The 21,443-nt window shown below is 41.2% G+C and overlaps 1 protein-coding gene across 2 annotated transcripts; it reads right to left on the bottom strand.

Annotated features, from left to right (window-relative positions):
- Nucleotides 1-6,546: 6,546 nt before the first annotated feature.
- tmem234 (transmembrane protein 234) lies at nt 6,547-21,426 on the bottom strand. Of its 2 annotated transcripts, none has more exons than XM_052036691.1 (5): nt 21,394-21,412; nt 16,681-16,832; nt 13,749-13,815; nt 10,706-10,798; nt 6,547-6,888 (listed from the first exon to the last, which is right to left on the bottom strand). In XM_052036691.1, the coding sequence occupies exons 1-5, from the start codon at nt 21,404-21,406 to the stop codon at nt 6,818-6,820; spliced, it is 396 nt and encodes a 131-aa protein (XP_051892651.1). In that variant the 5' UTR covers nt 21,407-21,412; the 3' UTR covers nt 6,547-6,817. The 2 variants fall into 2 exon arrangements, with proteins under 2 accessions (XP_051892651.1, XP_051892650.1); XM_052036690.1 differs by lacking the exon at nt 6,547-6,888 and adding an exon at nt 7,654-9,495 and having other exon boundaries at nt 21,394-21,426.
- Nucleotides 21,427-21,443: the final 17 nt, after the last annotated feature.

The raw sequence follows: 21,443 nt of genomic DNA, 5'->3' as shown, positions 1-21,443 counted from the left end.
TGGCGACACTTGCGGGCTGCCCCCAGAACACTCTACACAAAAGATGCATTTCTCTGTGTGCTTTGATGTATATGTGGCTAATAAAGATATCTTATCTGAAACAAATGGAAGAGTAAAAATATGTCAAAATAGGCATACTGTGAGTGGAATTACTAACTACACTTCAGGTCCATCAGTTTCTGAAAGAGACATGAAATGTTTTGAGACACTGCTGTCGAATCTAATGATGGTTATATAAATACTATGACCCACATCTGTGGTGAATATCTAGAATTATTCTGAATCAGGCATCAGACTATAAGGAATAGAAATAAAATTACCATGGAACAGATAAATCATGAAGCCAAAACAAAACTTGGAGAGAATGGTGAATTATTTACATTAATGAACTGGAACTTCTCAAGCCACATCAGCAATTTCTTCCATTAAACTAAAAATCGGACAACAATACTTGCAATGTTGTTGGACAACTCCATCAAGCTGCTTTTGCATCACTTGCCTCACGTGTGTACTTCTTATTCTGCTCTATTGCCTTCCTCACTTTTGTACGAACTGAAGGTATTTCACAATCTTTGGGAAGGGCTTCATCCTCTCTGTTTAATTCCACTGGCTCAGGTTGGGGCTCAGAGAGCATAGAAACCTCAGACATGCTTTTCAAAAACCTGTAGAGAGGAAATATATTTCTTTCAGAGATGTTCTGAGGCTGTAAACACACCTCTGTATTCACGTCAGAAATACTTAGTCTTGTTCCCTTTGAATACAAGGCAATTTGAAAAAGTGGATTTACAGATCTGTATCCTCACCCATTATCCATTATTCTTTATATGACTTAGTACCTTTTTCATATTATGTGGCATCAAAGGTACATCTGCATCATTCACACTTTATTTAAAAAGATATATTTGCTTTTATTTCTCAGTAATTAACTGGAATATCATATCACTACATCAATAGTCCTTCTATACAGGATGCCATCACCCATCAGCTACACACAGCTGATGGCCTATTAATGTCTTCGAGGGCATCTATACACTAGAGGGGGGAAATAGAGGATGATTAAACACATAATAAAACCTTTCCATAAATTTCAACAGTAATCGGTGTGGTAATGATAGGTTTAGTGGTAAGGAGAGGATCTGTCAATATTCTACTTCCTCACCATGACCTAGTGGTCAGTGCTGTGAATGTGACAGTATACAGAGAGGGGTACATAGTGTGGCTGTGATGTTTGGTGTAATTTAGAAATCTGCATTACCCACTGACTATACTGATGAGACAGCAGAGGGCTTTGTATAACACCTCTGCATCCAAACTCTGAATAAACTGGTGGGTAGAGGGGTAAACCCTCTCAAATTTGGCATGTGAAAATTAGTTATTAAAATTTCATCCACAAAATAAACTATGTGATATAATTTACAGGAGAAATGAAACTACTAATTATCTCAGTTGCACCCATTCTCAAGGGAAGGAGGGGGACTTGCTATTTTGTCAGACTGACAGTTTTTATATGAATAAAGGCCAATGTAACCGTCTCTTATACACAAGAAAATCGTGTATCAGCCGACTCTACAGCTCACTAGTTGGTCCATTTCCAGGCAACCAACTGAGTCCCACTCTCTGACATCTGCCTGATATTGATCTGGACTGTTCATAGCCTTGGTAATGACTCTGGATGAGATTCCAGTCCAATGTGTCCACCACAATGACCACCTACTCCTACCTTTGTTACAGTACCCAACTCTACCCCTGCCTCACCTTATCTATAGTGAAAACCATGTCCAGGGTTTTATCATCTCTACACATGATTACTCCAATGCTCTCCTGGATGCTCTCCAACTGTAAGAACATAAGAAATAAGAGCAGGAGTCTGCCATCCAGCCCGTCGAACCTGCTCCGCCATTCAGTAAGATCATGGCTGATCTGGCCGTGGACTCAGATCCACCCATCTGCCTTTTCCCCATAACCCTTAATTCCCCTACTATGCAAAAATCTATCTAACTGCGTCTTAAATATATTTAATGAGGTAGCCTCTACTGCTTCACTGGGCAGAGAATTCCACAGATTCACTGCTCTCTGGGAGCAGTTTCTCCTCATCTCCACCCTAAATCTATTCTCTCGAATCTTGAGGCTATGTCCCCTAGTTCTAGTCTCACATACCAGTGGAAACAGCGGTTAGCATAATGCTTTACAGCACCAGTGACCCGGGTTCAAATCCGGCCACTGTCCGTAAAGAGTTTGTACGTTCTCCCCATGTCTGCGTGGGTTTCCTCTGGGTGCTCCGGTTTCCTCCCACATTCCAAAGACATAGGGGTTAGGAAGTTGTGGACATGCTATGTTGGTGCCGGAAGCGTGGCGACACTTGCAGGCTGCCCCCAGAACACTCGACGCAAAAGATGTATTTCGTTGTGTGTTTCAATGTACATGTGACTAATAAAGATATCTTATCTTATCTATCCCTTTCATAATTTTATGTGTTTCTATAGGATCTCCTCTCATTCTTCTGAATTCCAGCAGTATAGTTCCAGGCAACTCAATCTCTCCTCATAGGCTAAACCCCTTCCTCTCCGGAATCAAACTGGTGAACCTCCTCTGTACTGCCTCCAAAGCCAGTATATCTTTCCTCAAGTAAGGAGACCAGAACTGCATGCAGTACTCCAGGTGCAGCCTCACCAGTATCCTGTACAGTTGCAGCAGAACCTCCCTGCTCTTAAATTCAATCCCTCCAGTAATGAAGGCCAACGTTCCATTTGCCTTCTTGATAACCTGTTGCACCTGCAAAGCAACCTGTTGTGATTCATGCACAAGCCCTCCCAAGTCCCTCTGCACAACAGAATGCTGCAATCTTTCACCATTTAAATAATAATCTTCCAAAGTGGATGACCTCACATTTACCAACATTGTACTCCATCTACCAGACCCTTGCCCACTCACTAACCTATCTATATCTCTCTGCGAGACTCTCCGCATCCTCATGTGCAATTTGCTTTTCCACTCAATTTAGTGTCATCAGCAAATTGTTAATGTATATTGTGAACAGTTGCAGGCCCAGCACCGACCCCTGCAGCACCCCGCTCACCACTGATTGCCAACCAGAGAAGCACCCATTTATCCCAACTCTCTGATTTCCATTGGTTAACCAATCCCTATCCATACAAATACATTAGTCCAACTCCATACATCCTTATCTTATGGATGTCTTTTATGTGGCACCTCATCAAACGCCTTCTGGAAATCCAAGTATACAACATCCCCTGTTCCCCTCTATCCACTGTGCTCATTATATCCTCAAAGAACTCCAGTAACTTCGTCAAACAGGACCTGCCCTTCCTGAATCCATGCTGTGTCTGCCTGATGGAACCTCTTCTATCCAGATGTCTCGCTATTTCTTCCTTAATGATAGCTTTCAAGCATTTTCCAATTGCAGATGTTAAGCTAACTGGCCTATGGCTACCTGCCTTTTGCCTACGTCCTTTTTTTCTCAAAAGATGAAATATAAGCATATAATGCCATGTATGAAACATCTGATGAAAGAGAATTAACAATGCATGTCACAGCTGTTGTGTCACCAGGTCACTGACCTAAGAGTGTTAATTCTCTTTCTCTATAGATCCTACCTGACTTTTTCCAGGAATTCCTGTTTTTATTTCACATCATTTATTTTACTTTGGTTCATAAGCATTAACTCATAGATATGCTGCCCATGTCTCCCACCTCATACCAGGCCCTGTTCACTCATCACTTGTGTGTTTGTTGCATTCGCTGGCTCCTGGTAGTTATTAAAACTGTTATTCTTGTTTTGAAATCCCTCCACAGCCTTGCATTGCACCATCCCTGGAATCTTCTCCAGCCCTACAATCCTTCCAGTGTTTGTCTGTTCCTCTAATTCTGACTTCCAGATCATCCCTGAATTGGTGGCTATGTTCTTAGCTGCCAAGGTCCTAATTTCTGGAATTCCCTCCCCAAGTCCTCCCTTCTCCTCTTTTGCCTCTTTTCATTCACTCCTTAAAACCGAGCTCTTTAGCCATTTGTTTGATATAGTATCCTCCAATGTTGCAGCATGGGAGGTAATTGAATCTGTCATGTCTATTGCAGCTCATTGAAAGAGACATCCATATCCTGAATTCACCACAATCCCAATTAAAGACCTCACCAGTGTTTTATATAAAATTAGCATAACTTCTTTGCCTTTGTACTTTTTCTTTCCTAGTAAAGCTAAGGACCCCATGTATCTATGTTGTTAGACTTCACCACTTGTCCTGTCACAGTCTAAAACTTTGGAACACGTACCCAGGTCTTCCTGTTCGAGAGTTGAGTTGCTGTTGTACATCTTCTAACCAAAATTAATAATTTTGCACTTAGCTGGGTCAAATTTCATAAGAGGGTTGGTGTCAGATCTTGTTCAATAAGGTTTCTATGAAGTGCCTTGGGAAGTTCTGTGACATACAAAGCCATGTGCCAATACAAGGTGCTATCGTTGAATCTGCCTGTTGCCTAGCTCATTTGGGATGAATTGAAGGCCCAGGTGGCTGCAGATCAGAGCTGTTTGTTGCACTATGTTGAGTTGTGTCCCTTCTCAGCCAGTGTCCTCCCTTGGCTGGGTGCAAGGAAGCAGCCCTGTGTGAACCCTGTCTCCAACTGTTGGATGGAGGGCAGCAAGGTGAGAAGCAATGCCAGGCGGAGTAGCCTGCAAGGGAGAAAACTGGAAACGTGGAGCTCTTCAACAACTTCCTTGTATAATGTTAAATAATACTTTGCATCATAATAAAACCCAGTACGTGCAAATTGGAAATATTCACAGCTAAAATATTATAAGGGATTTATAAAGGATTACATGTTGCATGAGGCACACAGTACAGAAACAATCCATCCAGCTCAATGTGCTGCACTAGTGTTAATGCTCCACAGCTTCCTGTTACTTTATGCCACTCACACCACATCCTTCTTTCCTTCTCACACTCATCCAGCTTACTCCTGAATTACTGCCTCAATATTCCCAGTGCCAGCAAGTTTCACATTCCAAACACTCCCTAGGTAAAGAAGTTTCTGATTTTGTTTTAACTCTTTTTATTAAGCTTACCTGGTGAACAATATAAATGCTAAATTATTAAGTGAAAAAATGACTAACTTCAGAGCTGGATAACCCCCAAGAGAAGTGAAAATAGGGCACCAATGGGAAACGTTCCAATGTCTGACGAGCATTAAAGAAACTAAATTGACCAGTACAATTGATTCCCAGTGATCACCTTAGTAACAGAGATTCTTAACTAGATTTCTGTGATGTCACAGAGCAGCAAGTACTTTGACCTTTAATCATTATTATTTACTGAGACCAGACTTATTGATATTGTGTTTCATTGATCCACAAAATCTATAACAATAGATTTAAACCTTAGAATTTGTTCTCCAATACTTTGCGTGGCCCATTTTCCACGTATTTGCTCTGCCTCCCTTGTTACCTCAATCGCACTGTAATGAGAGAAGTTGCACTTATGTATCACCTCCCATTTTCAGAATTAAACAAAAACATACATGCCACTAATCATCGTTCAAACTGAAAGGCTTCTGAGATGGCTCAGCTGGTTAAGATTTTTGATAGGTGAGGCATCCGCAGACTAGATCAAGTTAGCTGTTCTTGTTAACGTGTCAGTGGCCTGTATTTATCGGTTAAGGAGGTAACTTGGTACTATCCATTGACTTCTTTGGAAAGTATGAATATTTTCTGTTGAATAGATCTTTACAGCCTGTCAGCTATGTCTCAGTTACAAACACAAATTCAAAAGGTTGTGTACACCAGGGAATTGAGCATAATTGAGGTACTATCCTATTTCTTCTCTCAATGGAAGTGAAAGATCCCATAACTATTTTGAAGAATAGCTGAGGGATTCTTCCCAGTGTCCTTCCAACATCTGCCTTAATTTACATCATGAGAGCAGATTTTCATACTATTGTTACTGGAATCCAGTTATGCATAAATCGGTCCCATGCCTCACACATTGAAAAGTAGGTTACTGTTGTTGAATAAAGAAATCAGATGAGGTTGGGAAGGAACTCATTTGGTTCTCTTTCCCATTCCCCATCTCAACATGCTCAAATGTTATGTTTCCAGAGAAGCACTGGCAAACCTGATTAAAGTACTGCAGAACAACCACGGAATCAACAACGCCTTTTGGAGATTTGTAAGGATTACAAGGCCCAGGGCTCCCTATCCAAGATGGAAGTCAATGTGGGTGGCATGGCAGCGTAGCGGTTAGCACGACGTTATTACAGCGCCAGGCATCGGGGTTTGATTCCCGTCGCTGTCTGTAAGGAGTTTGTACGTTCTCCTGTGTCTGCGTGGGTTTCCTCCAGGTGCTCCGGTTTCCTCCCACGTTCTAAAGACGTACAAGTAGGTTAATTTGGGTTTTAAATGGGCGGCGCAGACTCGTTGGGCCAGAAGGGCCTGTTACCACACTGTAAGTAAAATTTAAATTTAATTTAAATTTGACACCAACATTTCCAGCAAGGTACCAAACTCTTCAGGTGGAAAGAAAAATAGGAAAATATTTGTGAATCAAAATTCTTTCAAATGTTAGCACAAAATTGCACATCAAGTACCAAAAACATATTTGCTGTCAACATGAGCCATATGTCCTCCAGTTGTCCTGACTTGTTATGTCCAAGGATGTTGTGAATGTATTCCAGAGATCCACATGATCTTCCACGTTCAAATTGATTGTTCAGAAGGTGTGAACACACCATATTGCCATAGCCTTCTAAAACACTTACAGAAGTCATCTGTAATGTGCTACTGCCATACGTTTCCTTCCTTCATTTCATTTCACAATATCAGCAGAAATTGGCAAATCTTGTCGTGACTGAATTTCCAATCTTCAATTAAAGCAGCATTCACTAAATTAACAAGAGATTTAGAAACAAGGCCAGACTGTTAATAATGAATTAAACCATTTCCTTATTTGTATGTGTATACCATGGTTTAATGTTTAGACTGGTTTGGACTGATATTGCACATGAAGCTAATGCTTACGGTTCTGCCATGTGTTCCTGTATCCCGCATTGTTGGTTCACACTGTGGTATTTAACAAGTTTGTTCTTGAGAGAAGAAATGACTCTCCAATATTCAACTTTCAACAACTGTACTATTTGTGAGAAGAATCTGCTTGCATGCCAGGACCAGAGGGCCTGAGTTACAGGGAGAGGTTGGCCAGGCTGGGTCTTTATTCTTTGCAACGTAGGAAATGAGGGGCAACCTTATAGAAGTATTTAAAATTATGAGAGGCATAGATAAGGTGGACGGTAACAGTCTTTTCCCCAGGGTAGGGGAGTCCAAAACTAGGGGGCACAGAATTAAGGTGAGGGGAAAGATTTAAAAGGGACCTGAGGGGCAACTTTTTAATGCAGAGGATATGGAACAAGCTGCCAGAGGAAGTGATTGAGGCAGGTACAATAGCGTCATTTAAGAAGCACTTGGATAGGTACATGGAGGGGCGGGGCTTGGAGGGATATGGGCCAAAGGCAGGAAATCGGGACTAGCTGGGTGGGCACCGTGGTTGGCATGGACTGGTTGGGCCGAAGGACCTGTATCCGTGCTGTATTGCTCTATGACTCTATGACTATGTAAAAACTGCATACTCACATTAGGAAGATCAAGACACTGAGAGATTTAAAAAAATTTAATTTAAAAAATTCCAATGCAACACAAGTCCTTTTTGCCAAACATTATATCTGGCTAGATGATAAATATTACTCAACATGATGAATGCACCATGGTTCATTCCCCATTGTCACAAGGGCTCATTATTTGCACCTCATCCAATTTGTCCTTCATTCCTTACATTAATACGATAGGAAAATATTTCTCATATCTCAGAACTCTCAATAGGAAACTCCTTACATGCTTTTCCACAATAACAGCCACAGTGATCATAAAAGGAATGCTATTTGGTGAAATTTTAGAAATCCCTCAAAAATTATGTAGGTACTTTGTTAACAGATTTATGGTGTCTGAACAGTACTGTTATTGCAAGGGTTTACAAAGGCATTAATACCACCTAGTGGCAGGAACACCATATCACAGACTGGTCAAAATGAGTTGCGTTTGAAACAATGGAGGTGTCAGCACAGAGCATTGATTTTGTCTGACAACTTTACTTTCACAGCAGCTACACCTTTCCAATCAGCTACATATTGTTTTTTCTACTTCTTGATGTTCAAAGCTGATTGTTGTCTTCAGGAAGGGGAAGGAGGGTGAACATGCGCCAGTCTACATTGGGGGATCAGCGGTGGAGGGGGTCAGCAGCTTTAAATTCTTGGGCGTTAACATATCGGATGACCTGTCCTGGACCCAGCACATAGATGCAATCACAAGGAAGGCACACCAGCGTCTTTACTTTCTTAGGAGGTTAAGGAGGTTCAGCTTCTCACCGAACATGCTAACAAACTTCTACAGATGTACTGTTGAAAGTATTCTGACTGGTTGCATCACGGTCTGGTGCAGCAATTCAAATATGCAGGAACGTAAGAAGTTTCAAAAAGTAATGGACTCTGCCCAATACATCACAAGCACATCCCTCCCCACCATCGGTAGTATCTACAGGAAGCACTGCCTCAAGAAGGCAACATCCATCATCAATGATTCCCACCATCCGGGCCGTGCCATCTTCTCACAGCTCCCATTGGGCAGGAGGTACAGAAGCCTGAAGTCCCACACCACCAGGTTCAAGAACAGCTACTTCCCATCAGCCTTTTGGTTCTTGAACCAACCGGCACAGCCCTAATGACTATGACCACTTTAATCATTTTGCACTAAAATGGACTTTATTCTTTTTTGTTCTAATGATGTTCTTTCTTGCAAAAATTGTGTATAATTTATATTTATGTTTTTCTTGTGAACGCTGCTTATCTGATGCTCTGTGCCTGTGATGCTACTGCAAGTAAGTTTTTCATTGCACCTGTGCACACATGTACTTGTGCATGTGACAATTAACTCATCTTCGATGTTCAATATTACAAAGCTTTTCACTTCTTTCCATGGTTATTTTATTTTATGCCATGTCATGGGAGTAATCTCTATTGATTGTATATCTGTCAATACAGATTTTAATTTGAAAACTTCATGCTGTTAAGTAGTAGCAACTGAGAATTGAAAATTACTCGCCTCTAATCTGACAGCAAATTGAAGATAACTGGAATTTTTAGGGCGGTACAAATCTGTGATAAAGTTGTGAACACACCAACTGCAGTACAGCTTTATATTGTCCAAGATAATTGACCGTCCCATCTGCTCAAATTCTGCTCCATCCAGGAAAGACTTTTGTTTTTTGCCATTCTGCAGTTTCTTCCTCATTTTAGGAGATGATCAAATTCAGCAAAAGAAGTAAGAGCTTCAGTTCATGGTTTGGATAGATCGAGCTCCTTTTTGTCAAGTTTCCATGCTGATATTGCTTGCTACACACAAAGTAATTCCCATAAGAGTCAGCAGCATTCCTGTGATTGCCTCTGAGTAAAGACATTTAAAAAGAAGCATGTTTTTGGTAAGAGTGACAACAAAAACACAACAGATGGGTAGCAATGCCACATTGTCCCAACCTGCATGATGCTGGTGAGCACTAATAATCTGCTTTTGATCAATGGTTACAGTGCACTGAAATGTACAAAGGATTAATGGGACTTGGCAGAGTAGATGCAGGGTTGAGCTTCCTACAGCTGGTGTGTCCAGAACCAGGGGTAATAATCTCAAAAAAGGAATCAGTCACTCAGGACTGTCGTAATAAGTGATTTCTTCACCCAGAGGATGGCGAATCTTTGAAATTCTCCACCCAAATGGAGGCTCAATTGCTGAGTATATTCACGGGAGGGGTTGATAGGAATCAAGGGATATGGGGTTAGTGCAGGAAAGTGGTACTGAGATAAAAGATCAGGCACAATCTTATTGAGTGCCACGGGAAGCATGAGCGGCTGAATGGCCTACTCCTGCTTCTAATGTCCTTATGTAAAGTAGCAGATCAACAACTCTTTGTGAAGTTCAAGATAGATACATGTGAGGCGATGTAATCTGACAAAGAATGTGTTTGGAAAGTAAGTGCCCGAATTGGGTTGAGGAGAAACAGAAAGGTACACAAATAAAAATAGTGACCCTTATTAACTAGACCATAAAAAGAAAGCAAATATAGCACCTCAAAATCTAGAGGGAAAAAATTGCACAGCAGAGAAGTTATGTTAAACCTTGGCCAGACCACATTTAAAAATAGTACTGGAAGTGATCTGTCTTCATGTTGTAAATGAGATACAGAACATGCAAAATAGATTTACTATGAAGGCCTCAGAACTATCAGGAAAGATTGATTAGACTGGGGATCTTTTCTCTCGATGACAGATGTGAGAAGTATACTGAGAGAGTTTGATTACGAAGATTATGAAAGCGTGTTTCTATTGGCAAGGTAGCAGAACTAGGGACCATAAACATTGCACTCGATAAATTAAACATAGAATTCAGAAGAACCCCGTTTACTCGGAATGTGAATCACATTAACACATGTAGTTCAGATACAAAATTAACACAAAACAACAGGAAATGGAGAATATGTTTATGGAGTTAAATAAAGAAAGGTGAAGAGGCCCAGGTAGAGCATAAGCAGAGGCAGGGACCCAATGACTTGCTTCAGTACTTTGAATACATATATTGCTGTATATGATGCACTGTACTTACGTTTACCACCAATATCTTCCCCCAGTAACTTTCCAGTTAGTAATGTGAACAAAAATGTAAGAGAATTTGACAAGAGCACAGCCAAGGACAAATCTGAAGAGACAGAGATTTTCATTTGTTACTCCTCAGACCTACGAGAGTATTTATGTGCAACTACCATCAACATTAAATAGCAGTTTTACAAAGTGAATTGAAATTAATTAAAGTGAAAGCTTGAAATCATTTAACTTCATTTCAAATACTACACTTCCTTGTTACTGGCTCTTTATCCCAGAGGTGCAGGTAACAAGGAAATTATAAAACTTTTGCTTGGAAACATTCTAACTCAGTACACTGGGTTCTGCATACAGCAGACAAGTCTCATTCACATGGTCAACTTCATTAAAACTGGTATAAACTGTAATTGCAATGTCACATTCTCATCACACAATGTTCACCAGAGCAGTTGTATCATTACATGTCAGAAGGTTGGACTGTTACATGACTTAGATCACAGTTGTAATAACTTCAAAATTAAGATCTTCATGTGACAAAGACATCCAGATTGGCTATTATATTTTCACAAGTTCTGATACCCAGTTCTTCATGTTGGCTTATGACTATGTATCAATGCACGATTTGCAGCTGATCATCAGAAGCATAAATATGAAAGAGGACGTAGGAAAAGGATTGTGCATAAAAAGCAAAATGGAGAGAACCAAACTTGGACCCTGGCTGAAGGTGTCCACTCAAGCAATGAAGTTGCAAGAACTGGAAGGAAACGTTTCCAATGGACAAGGCAGAAGTCGCCACAACCAGATCTGTGGTAAACCACTAGGTCAAGCATAGACACAAGAGACGGCAGACGCTGGAATCTGGAGCAACAATCTGCTGGAGGAACTCAGTGGGTCGAGCAGCATCTGTGGGGGAAAGGAAGTGTTGACATTTGGGGCTGAGACCCTGATCAGGTCTTCAGCCAAAACGTCGACAATTCCTTTCCCTCCACAGATGCTGCTTGACCCAATTCTTGTATGTTGACAACCTTCTGGTTTTATATTAATCACATAGCTGCTTGCAACACTGAGCTACTTTTTTAAGCTTATTTCACTTTAATCTATCTCCAGTTTGCTCCTCTATGGGTTCTTTCCTCAGATCTCACAGAGGAACAGAGCACCATCACCAAATAAATCTGATGTTTGGAAATTTGCTGGAGTGCATACACTTTATGTTTCAATAAAGGAAATAACTGTGTTTAAGTCAGACATTTGACATTTCAATTTTACTCATGATAAGAAAGTGATGTCCTTAACCTTCCTATTGCACATCCCAGACCCATGACTAATCACAATATAAAAATCATGGGCACAGTATTCACTCCAATTTACTCTTGAGTCATGTGAGATATTTATTCTTGGTTTTCCAACTTCCAACTTTTGGAATGCCTTTCAGATAATAAATTTGTGGTAAAGTCACAAAACAGAGCTGTTTCACAGAGGCCTCACCACTATCTCCTCAGAACAACTGGAGTTAGGAATAAATATGAACAATACATGTACCCAGCTTAAACCAGATCACATTTAAGTTTAAATATGGAATCCTGATGTCCTGAGCTCAGGTGCCTGGTCTTAGCTTCTTCAGAGGGGCTTTTCCCAACAGAAAGAAACCTCTTGCATTGAATCAACCTCCATGATCTCCATGTACCTTACGAAAAATATAATTGAGCCTGGTCTAGGAACTGGACTTTTTGTCAGGAATATCATTATATTGAGAATACATAGAATGATAATTTACAGATCAAGAAAGCAGCCAAACATCAAACTTAACTCTGGACCCCAGATTCCTGAGAAAATTAATTCCATGTACCACTAAATGGTATTTACTTTAAAGTATCCATAAATATAAAGACTTGCATGACAACAACATAAAAAATCTGTACTTAAAGGAAATAAACTACAAAGTTGTTCTTTAGCAAAGTGGGGTGGGGAAGAGAATATGTTTAAGGATTTTATATCACCTCCAAGTTCTGCTTGGTATTTTGGGAAGGCCTTGCCATCTGATTTCTGAACGGTCCACGAACCCGTGAACACTAGTACGTTATCCCTTTTGTTTGTACTATTTATTTATTTTGTAATTTATAACAATTTTTATGTCTTTGCACTGTACTGTTGCCACAAAACAATAAATTTCATAACATATATGTCAGTGATAATAAATCTGATTCTGATGATGATTCTGCCTCAAAAAGCAGAAGATTTAACAACATATCAACAATAAAGATCTGCATTTATAAAGTGCCTTTTGTATCCCTTTCAGGAAGTCGAAAGCACTTCTACAGCCAATGAAGTACATTTATTGGCGTATTCACTGCTGTTATGCAAGAAATGGCAGCAGCCAATTTATGCAGGAGTTCCCACAAACAACAGTAATTGGAGGGAAAAGAAATGCAGATGTTGGAATCCTGAAACAAAAAGAGAAAATACTGCAAGGACTCAGCGGGTCAGGCAGCACTCATGGACTGAGAAACTGTCAACACTTCACGTCATTAACTCTTCATCAGAACTAGAAAAGTTGCTGAGAGGGGTGGAGAGAGCATTGGGAATGTCTGTGACTGGGTGCAGACAAAAGTTGTCAAGCCATCAATTACTTGGAATTCTGGCAGCTTAGAGACAGACAGAAAACAAAGGGGCAAACTGAAACTGGAATATCCAAAAACATCTGTGGAGAAAAAAGTGCTGATGACTGGATAATCTGATTTCAGTAATGTTCACTGAGAGACAAATACTGAGCAGAACATTGGGGTTAACTTTGAAGGTTTTCTTCAAAATAGTGTTGTGGGATCCTGTACATCCACTTGCTAAAAGCAGATGTGGCCTCGGTTTCAAGTCTTCTCTGAAAGTTGGCACTCCCAGCAGTGCACCTCTTTCTCAGTGGATTGTCAACCTATATTTTAGTGTTTAAGTCTTTGGATTGGGACTTGAACCTGGAACCTGGTATAATAGTGATCAAAAGAACGACAGTTGACACGTATTGTAAAACACGAATACAAATAAGTAAACACACAGACCTGTAGAAGCCAAGGTGAAGTAGTAGAGAAGTGACCCACTTTGGTTCAGAAGAAAGGGTATCAAATACTGGAAAACATAAATGGACAAGAGTAGGCAAACATGTAAGCAAACAGTGGTTTCTCAGCTTTCCTTCCAACACCAATAACATTACCCTCCTGACTGAAAAGACTAATGCAGGCCATTGTTACTGGACTGAACCATTGAGTGTATTTGTGGAGCATGTGGGAATCCAGGTCAAGCCCCGTTCTACATAAGACATTACTTATACAGTGGATGTCCACTGCTGTTGCTCATGATCAGACAAAGAGTACCGTGTTATGTTCTGGGCAATGCACCATCAGGACCTCAAATTTACAGTAATGCAATGCTTTTTATTCTGAGATATTTTTGTGGTTAATTATCTTTCCAGGCTCTGATTCTGTGACGATATATGTGGAAATTGTGGATCAGCAGCCCTAATTACGACCAAATGTAACATTAAATACTTAACCGAAAAGGAGACCTAAGGAAGACTATCGAGAGGAGTTTTAAGCTGTAGGTGCATGCAGCAGTTCTAATAATTGGTGTGGCTGCACAGATGTATACGTGTTGGGAAGCCAAGCCTTGGAATAGGAGGGAAGAGTTACAGGTGTGAGAAAACTGGAGCAATCTGGATGAAATCAGACTGGGGGCCTGTGACTAGTGGTGTGCCATAGGGATCAGTGCTGGGACCTTTGATGTTCATTATTTATATAAACAATTTAGATGAGAAGGCACAAGACGTGGTTAGTAAGTTTGCGGATGATAATAAAATAGGTGGTACCCAAAACCGTGAAGAAAGCTATCAAAAATTACAGAGGGTTCTTGATCAGCTGGGTAAGTGGAGTTTAATTCGGATAAGTGTGGTGTTGCATTTTGGGAAGCCAAACTAGGATAGGACTCATACAGTGAATGGTTGGGCCCTGGAGAGAGTTGTAGAACAGAGGAACCTAGGAGTGCATACATAGTTCACTGAAAGCAGTGTGAAAGTAGACAGAGTGGTGAAGAAAGTGTTTGGCATGCTAGCTTTCATCAGTCAGGGCAATGAGTATAGGAGCTGGGACATTATGTTGCAGTTGTACAAAACGTTAGTGAAACCGCACTTGGAGTATTATGTACAGTTTTGGTTTCCTTGTTATAGGAAAGACATCAATAAACAGAAAAGAGTGCAAAGGATATTTACAAGGATGCTGCCAGGACTCGAGGGCCTGAGTTACAGGGAGAGGTTGGGCAGGCTAGGACTTTTTCTTTCAATCTTTTTATTAGTTTTCAAATTAATACAGATTAATATAGAACATCAATCTTTGTACATGTAATACAAAGAGATCTGGATAACAATCATGGCATAGATAATCATAAAGAACAATAAGATATAAAAAAATCTGTAGATTCAACGATCTCTTAGTAAATGAATATAATATTAAAGAAAGGAAAGAAAAAGATTTATTATATAAATTTAAAAAAAGAAAGAGAAAAAAAAACAAATCAATAAGAAAAATTATAAAACAATATAAACTAAACAGAAAAATTTCAAAAAAAACAAACAAAAAAAGAAAAAATAATACTGAACTAAAATTTCTCAGTAGAAACAGAGCAATATTATGTTGTCAATTCCATTCCTCTAAGTTAGAAAGTTATTGAAAGGGGATCTACATCATGGGTTAGGACGTTTTGCCTTGGAATGTAGGAGATTGAGAGGTGACCTTACAGAGGTGTATAAAATCATGAGGGGCATAATAAGGTGAACGTACATCGTCTTTTTCCCAGGGATAGTGAACATAGGTTTAAGGTAAAAGATTTAAAAGGGACCTGAGGGGCAACTCCATCACGCAGAGAGGAAAGTGGTTGAGGCAAGTACAATAACAATATTCCAAAGACATTTGGACAGGTATGCGGATAGGAGGGGCTTAGAGGGATATGGGCCAAACATGGGCAAATGGGACTAGCTTGGTGAGCACCATGGTCAGCATGGATGAGATGGGCCGAAAGGCCTGTTTCCGTGCTGTATTACTCTACGACTCTAAATGGGGAAGTAGAGGTTGTGGAATATGGGAGTACTGAAAATAGAAATGAGCTGGGAAATGCTTTGGTGGATCAGGGAAGGTCAGCAGACAGTTGAATTCTGAGCTGAGAGAAGTGGAGGTGGAGGCTGCAGGATATGAGGGCATTGCAGGGTATCTGTGATAAAATCTGCGTAGTCTGACACGTCACATTTACCTGTGTCCAGAAGTACATACCTCTTTCATTCAGAATCACCAAGAATAGATTAACTGAGGCTACTTGTGGATTCTGGCTCAGGAGAAAAGGGCTACACATTGCCCATGTAGCAAAAGCTATTGCATTTCAGAAGTAACTAATCACACGTGAAGTGCTTTGGGATATACTTGAGAGGTAGAATAAGGAACGGTATAAATGCAAGATCTATTTCTCACTGGTGGAAGTGTATTTAACACTTTCAGCTTCCAGTGCTTCTCAATGATGATTATGCTCATTTTGGCATTTTTCTTAGATATTAATTTTGAAGTTAAACTCTCAGTAAAATACAATGCCAGCTCAACCTGGAATAAATGACAGGGCAGTGAGCAAGATCTTTTTCAGGAAAGTAGAGGGTTAGCATGAGTGAGGAGCAAGAAGTGGGGAGCTGGAGCGGTAGCCACTCTACCATAGCTAGTGAGCAAGAGGCAGGATTGGGCAGAGAGGCATCAATTAAACTGATTACACAGAGCTGCCAGAGGTGGAGATGTGACTGTTGGAGTGTATTCTTTAAAATTTCACCAATGAGCAACACACAAATTTCATTCCAACTTAGATAAAGATGGCAAAAATGATAAATAGTGGTGACTTCTCTACATAACATCACTCATCTTTTAAAGGCAGGTCACTTAGTGCAGAATTTCAAAATTATGTCATTACCTTGTAATTAAGAATTAAAAATTTCATCTCTGCAAACAGCTGAGTGACAAAGTTTCCAGACTTAACCTTCTCTATCCCTTCCGTGCCCTTTTTGAGGAAAGGGTTGGTTGCCCCCCACAGCAGTGCCACCAGGATGAGGCAGGAAGTTTCCACTGAAATAGGAAACACACGAGGTTCTCAGTAACACCTCACTGACCGGTACATCATTTATACATGCAACAGATCAAAGAAGTCTCCAGAACCTATGACCAGACCAATGTCCTCAGAATACGTCTGCTTTGCAGAATTCTATTTGAGATTTAAATTCTATTTAAATTCTACCTGAAAAACACATTTTAACAAGTTATCAAATGCCAACAACATTGGAATAACCAGGCCCAGAGGATATATAAGGGTTGAGAACAATGTAATATGTTTCAATGCTACAAACTAGTGCACTACACAAACAAGTTAAAGTTACAGGAAATGCATCTTCAGGTCAAGGAACATGACCATAAACATAACAATTTTCAAAACCTCCACTTCACAGATGTAGTACAAGTTCTGATGAAAGATCATCAACCTGAAACACAACTGTTTCTCTTTCCTCAGACACAGCCTGACATAATGAAGACTTTCAACTATTTCTCTTTTAATATCAAGTTAATGACATTGCATTTGTCATCATACCCAGCTTAAATCCTAAAGATACAAACTTTTTGCACAAATCTCACATTTTCACATTTCATATGTGTCACGATAGAGGAGACTGTTCAGTCTATCAATTCTATGGCATGTCTCAGAGTAATCCCATTCCCCTAATCATTTCCCTGTAACCTATTCTATAAACTAAATTAAAACTAATGCATCAATGATTCCACTAGCCACTTCTCTTAAAACTCTATGATGAAGTCCATTAGTCCCCAGGGGCCTTTACAGGCCGCTTTCAACCTTGGATTAATGAGGACAAATACACAACATGGAGAAATTCAAGCACTAATGGGGTTCTGGAATGGGATGCAATAGATAAATTAATTAATTTTAATTCATCCAACAAATAAGCTTACAAATTCGTTGAAGAATCACCTTATAACTTCAAAAATAGATAGCTGGAGGAATTATAAAGGGAGATCAAGTCAAACCAGTCCTATTGTTTCTAAACTAGTCTGATAATCGGAGAGAAATCAAAGATTACAGATTTGAGGACATCCACACCGGCTGCACTCCTGCCCAACATGATACAATGACACAACATAAAAGACAGTTCAGCCCAGGTCCCTGCGCCCGCTTTATGAAAGTGCTCTCCAATTAGTAACAGTGCACTGTAAGGCACTCCCTTCTGTAAATTACTATTGAATCTGATTACACTGCCTTTCAATAAATGTATTTCAGATCATTATAGGAAGGATGTGGAAGCTCTAGAGAGGGTGCAGAGGAGATTTACCAGGATGTTGCTTGGATTGGAGAGCATGTATTATGAGGATAGGTTGAGCGAGCTAGGGCTTTTCTCTTTGGAGAGAAGGAGGTGACTTACTAGAGGTGTACAAGATGATAAGAGGCATAGATCGAGTAGACAGTCAGAGACTTTTTCCCAGGGCGACAATGGCTAACACGAGGAGACATAATTTTAAGGTGATTGGAGGAAGGTATAAGGGAGATGTCAGGGGTAAATTTTTTACACAGAGAGTGGTGGGTGCGTGGAACGCACTGCCGGCAGAGGTTGTGGGGGCAGATACATTAGGGACATTTAAGAGACTCTTAGATAGACACATGAATGATAGAAAAATAGGGGGCTATGTGGGGGGGTGGTGGTGGTGGGGGGAGGGGTTAGATAGATCTTAGAGCAGGATAAAATGTCAGCACAACATTGTGGGCCGAAGGACCTGTACTGTGCTGTAGTGTTCTATGTCCTATCATAACTTGCCATGCGAAAATGTTTTGTCATTTAGGACGAGGACGAGGTCCTCTTGGCAAAAACTTTATCTTGTCCTCCGGTTACTGACACATCTCCCATTGCAAACATTTTTTCCTCATTTACTATTGACATTTCTGTCAAATTTCATTTTAACCTCTCCTCCAAGAAAAATAATCCCAATTTCTCTGGTCTCTCAGGTATCCCATTTTGTTAATCTCTCCTGCACCTTCTGTGTCCTAATGGGTGGTGTCTGGAATTGAGCATAATATTTCAGCTAGTACCCAAGCAGTGTGGTACGAAAATTTGTAAAACTATAAAGTCTTTGCACTTTCTACCTGTTTATAAAGTCAGTGACCTACATGTCTTTTTAAACAGGCTCCTCTACCTTTCCTGTCATCCTCAATGATTTGTGTGTGTGCTTCCGGTTCTCTGCTCCTGCATCTTCTTTAAAGTTGCAACAAGTGATTTGTTTTACTTCTATTCATTCTTCCCTTCAGAATGAAACAATTTACTTTCTCTAGGTTAAATCTGAACTTCCATGTGTCTGCCCATTCCACCAGTTTGTCCAATTTTGTTTCTGTCCTCTCTGTTCCCAACCTTTTCTCAAGTTTTATTTCATATAGAAATATTGACACGACGTCCTGTACACCCACGCTAAGATCACTATTAAAGTCGTGCACTGGTCTTGATATTGATATGAAAAAATAAGTAAGCAGAATTATCTATGTTTTCTGACACCTAGACAATCCGATGTTCCCACTGCTGCTGTTCCTTTAATTCCATGGACTTCAATTTTGAAAACATGTCCATGTGGTGACTTATCTAACACCTTTTTGAAAATTAATGTACAGGATACAATAAAATTATAGCTTCGATATGGGAATGGTACCTGAGGACTGTGTGACTGTGAACCATATTACGCTCATCCACACTCTCCATTGCATCTTAATCAAATTTGATTTAACTTCAGTTACCATTCCCATATCCAAGCTATAATTTTATTTTATCCTGCACACTGCTTTAAGTGATGTGTGATTTTACTGCAGTTATTACCAACTTATAAATGCAAAGTTTTTTTTGGTAAATAACAGAAGTCTTTTTTTCACATAATCCTAGTGAAATCATAAAATACCAACTGAAATAAAACAGTTATATAATTAACTCTTTGAAAAATAAATGCAGCTGCATAAATTTGGATAGGTTTATATTTTAAATCAATGTCACATTTTCCCAAGAAACAGAAGCTCCATAAATCAAATTTTATTTCTTTGTGGGATGTGGACATCACTGGCAGGTCAACCATTTACTGGCCTTAATTACAAAAGGAATGGAGAAAAAGATAGGGAAGTCCTGCTGCAACTGTGCAGAGCACCTGTGAGGACACATCTAGGTTACTACATACAGTTTTGGTCTCCTTATTTAAAGAGGGATATACATGCATTGGAAACAATTCAGAGGAGGTTCACTCAGTTAATTCCTAGAATAAGGAATGGGTGTTGTTTTGAAGAATGAGAAATGATCTTATTGAAAAATATAAGACTTTGAGGAGGTTCACAGGGTTGATGCCGAGAAGATGTTTCTCCCTAAGGGGAAATCTGGAGGTTCATTCGTTTAAAAATTCCTTCTTTAAAAGGTAACAAGTCATTAGAATTCTCCACCCCAGTGGGCAGCTGGTAGAGTTGCTACCTCACAAATCCAGAGACCTGGGTTCAATCCTGATCTCGGGTGCTGTCTGTGTGGAGTTTGCACATTCTCCCTGTGACCGTGGATTTCCTCTCGGTGGTCCAGTTTTCTCCCAAATCCCAATGACATGCACATCGGTGGTTTAATTGGCCACTGTAAATTGCCCCCAGTGTGTAGGTGAGGGGTAGAATCTGAGAGGAGTTGATGAGAATATAGCGAGCGTAAACTGGGATTACTGTAGGATTAGCATTTCTTTTTGCACTACAATCTTTGCACCATTCTGTTGGTTTGTACTCCTTGCTCTATTTATTATCACCCACGTATAGTTTACTCTGCGAGCTTCAAACGAGCAAGGAATTCTGCTGCAGATGACAATAAACTAATCTGAATCTGAATCTGCAAATGGGTGTCTGATGGTCAGCACGGACTCAGTGGGCTGAAGGGCCTGTTTCTGTGCTGACCATGCTCTTCCCGGGTTACGAACGCTCGACTTACAGACACCCCCGACATACGAGCGATGTGGGGCTGGGGGGAGCCGAGCACTGGGCAGATCCCTCAGCCAGGCCACTGGCGGCCGCTCCCCCGACAACCCCCCACCCCACCCAACCCAACCCAACCCCCACTCAACCCCCCACCCACACCCTATCCCATCCCATCCCCACCCACAACCACACCCCACCCCACACCCCCACCCACCTCACCCACCCCACCCACACTGCACCCCATCCCCACCCAACCCCCACCCACTCCCCCACCCAACCCCCCACCCCACCCACACCCCCACAACCCCCACACCCCCCACCCCACCCACACCCCCACAACCCCCACACCCCCCACCCCACCCACACCCCCACAACCCCCACACCCCCCACCCCACCCACACCCCCACAACCCCCACACCCCCCACCCCACCCACACCCCCACACCCCCACCCCACCCACACCCCCACAACCCCCCCCACCCACCGCACCCCATCCCCACCCAACCCCCCACCCACCGCACCCCATCCCCACCCAACCCCCCACCCACACCCACACCCCCCAGGGTCCCGACCGAGCGGCCCGGGGGGGGGGCGGCACTGGCCGAGCGGCCGCGGGTCAGTCGCGCCCTTCACCGGGAAGATCCCACGGACTCACAGACAGTCGCCATGGCAGCGGCGCCCCGCCCTCTCACCCCTCACCCCCAG

Source organism: Pristis pectinata, chromosome 22 (assembly GCF_009764475.1).
Source record: "Pristis pectinata isolate sPriPec2 chromosome 22, sPriPec2.1.pri, whole genome shotgun sequence".
NCBI lineage: Eukaryota > Metazoa > Chordata > Chondrichthyes > Rhinopristiformes > Pristidae > Pristis > Pristis pectinata.
Note: the sequence above shows the minus strand (reverse complement) of the source record. Positions and strands in the feature narration are given on the sequence as shown.

What these genes read in the sequence shown, in the direction of transcription:
- tmem234 (XM_052036690.1), bottom strand. An exon ending in TTTTAATTCTTAATTACAAG is followed by an intron (nt 13,816 to 16,680) that starts GTAATGACATAA and finishes TATGTTTTCCAG; the next exon opens with TATTTGATACCCTTTCTTCT. An exon ending in CTTCACCTTGGCTTCTACAG is followed by an intron (nt 10,799 to 13,748) that starts GTCTGTGTGTTT and finishes CTGTCTCTTCAG; the next exon opens with ATTTGTCCTTGGCTGTGCTC.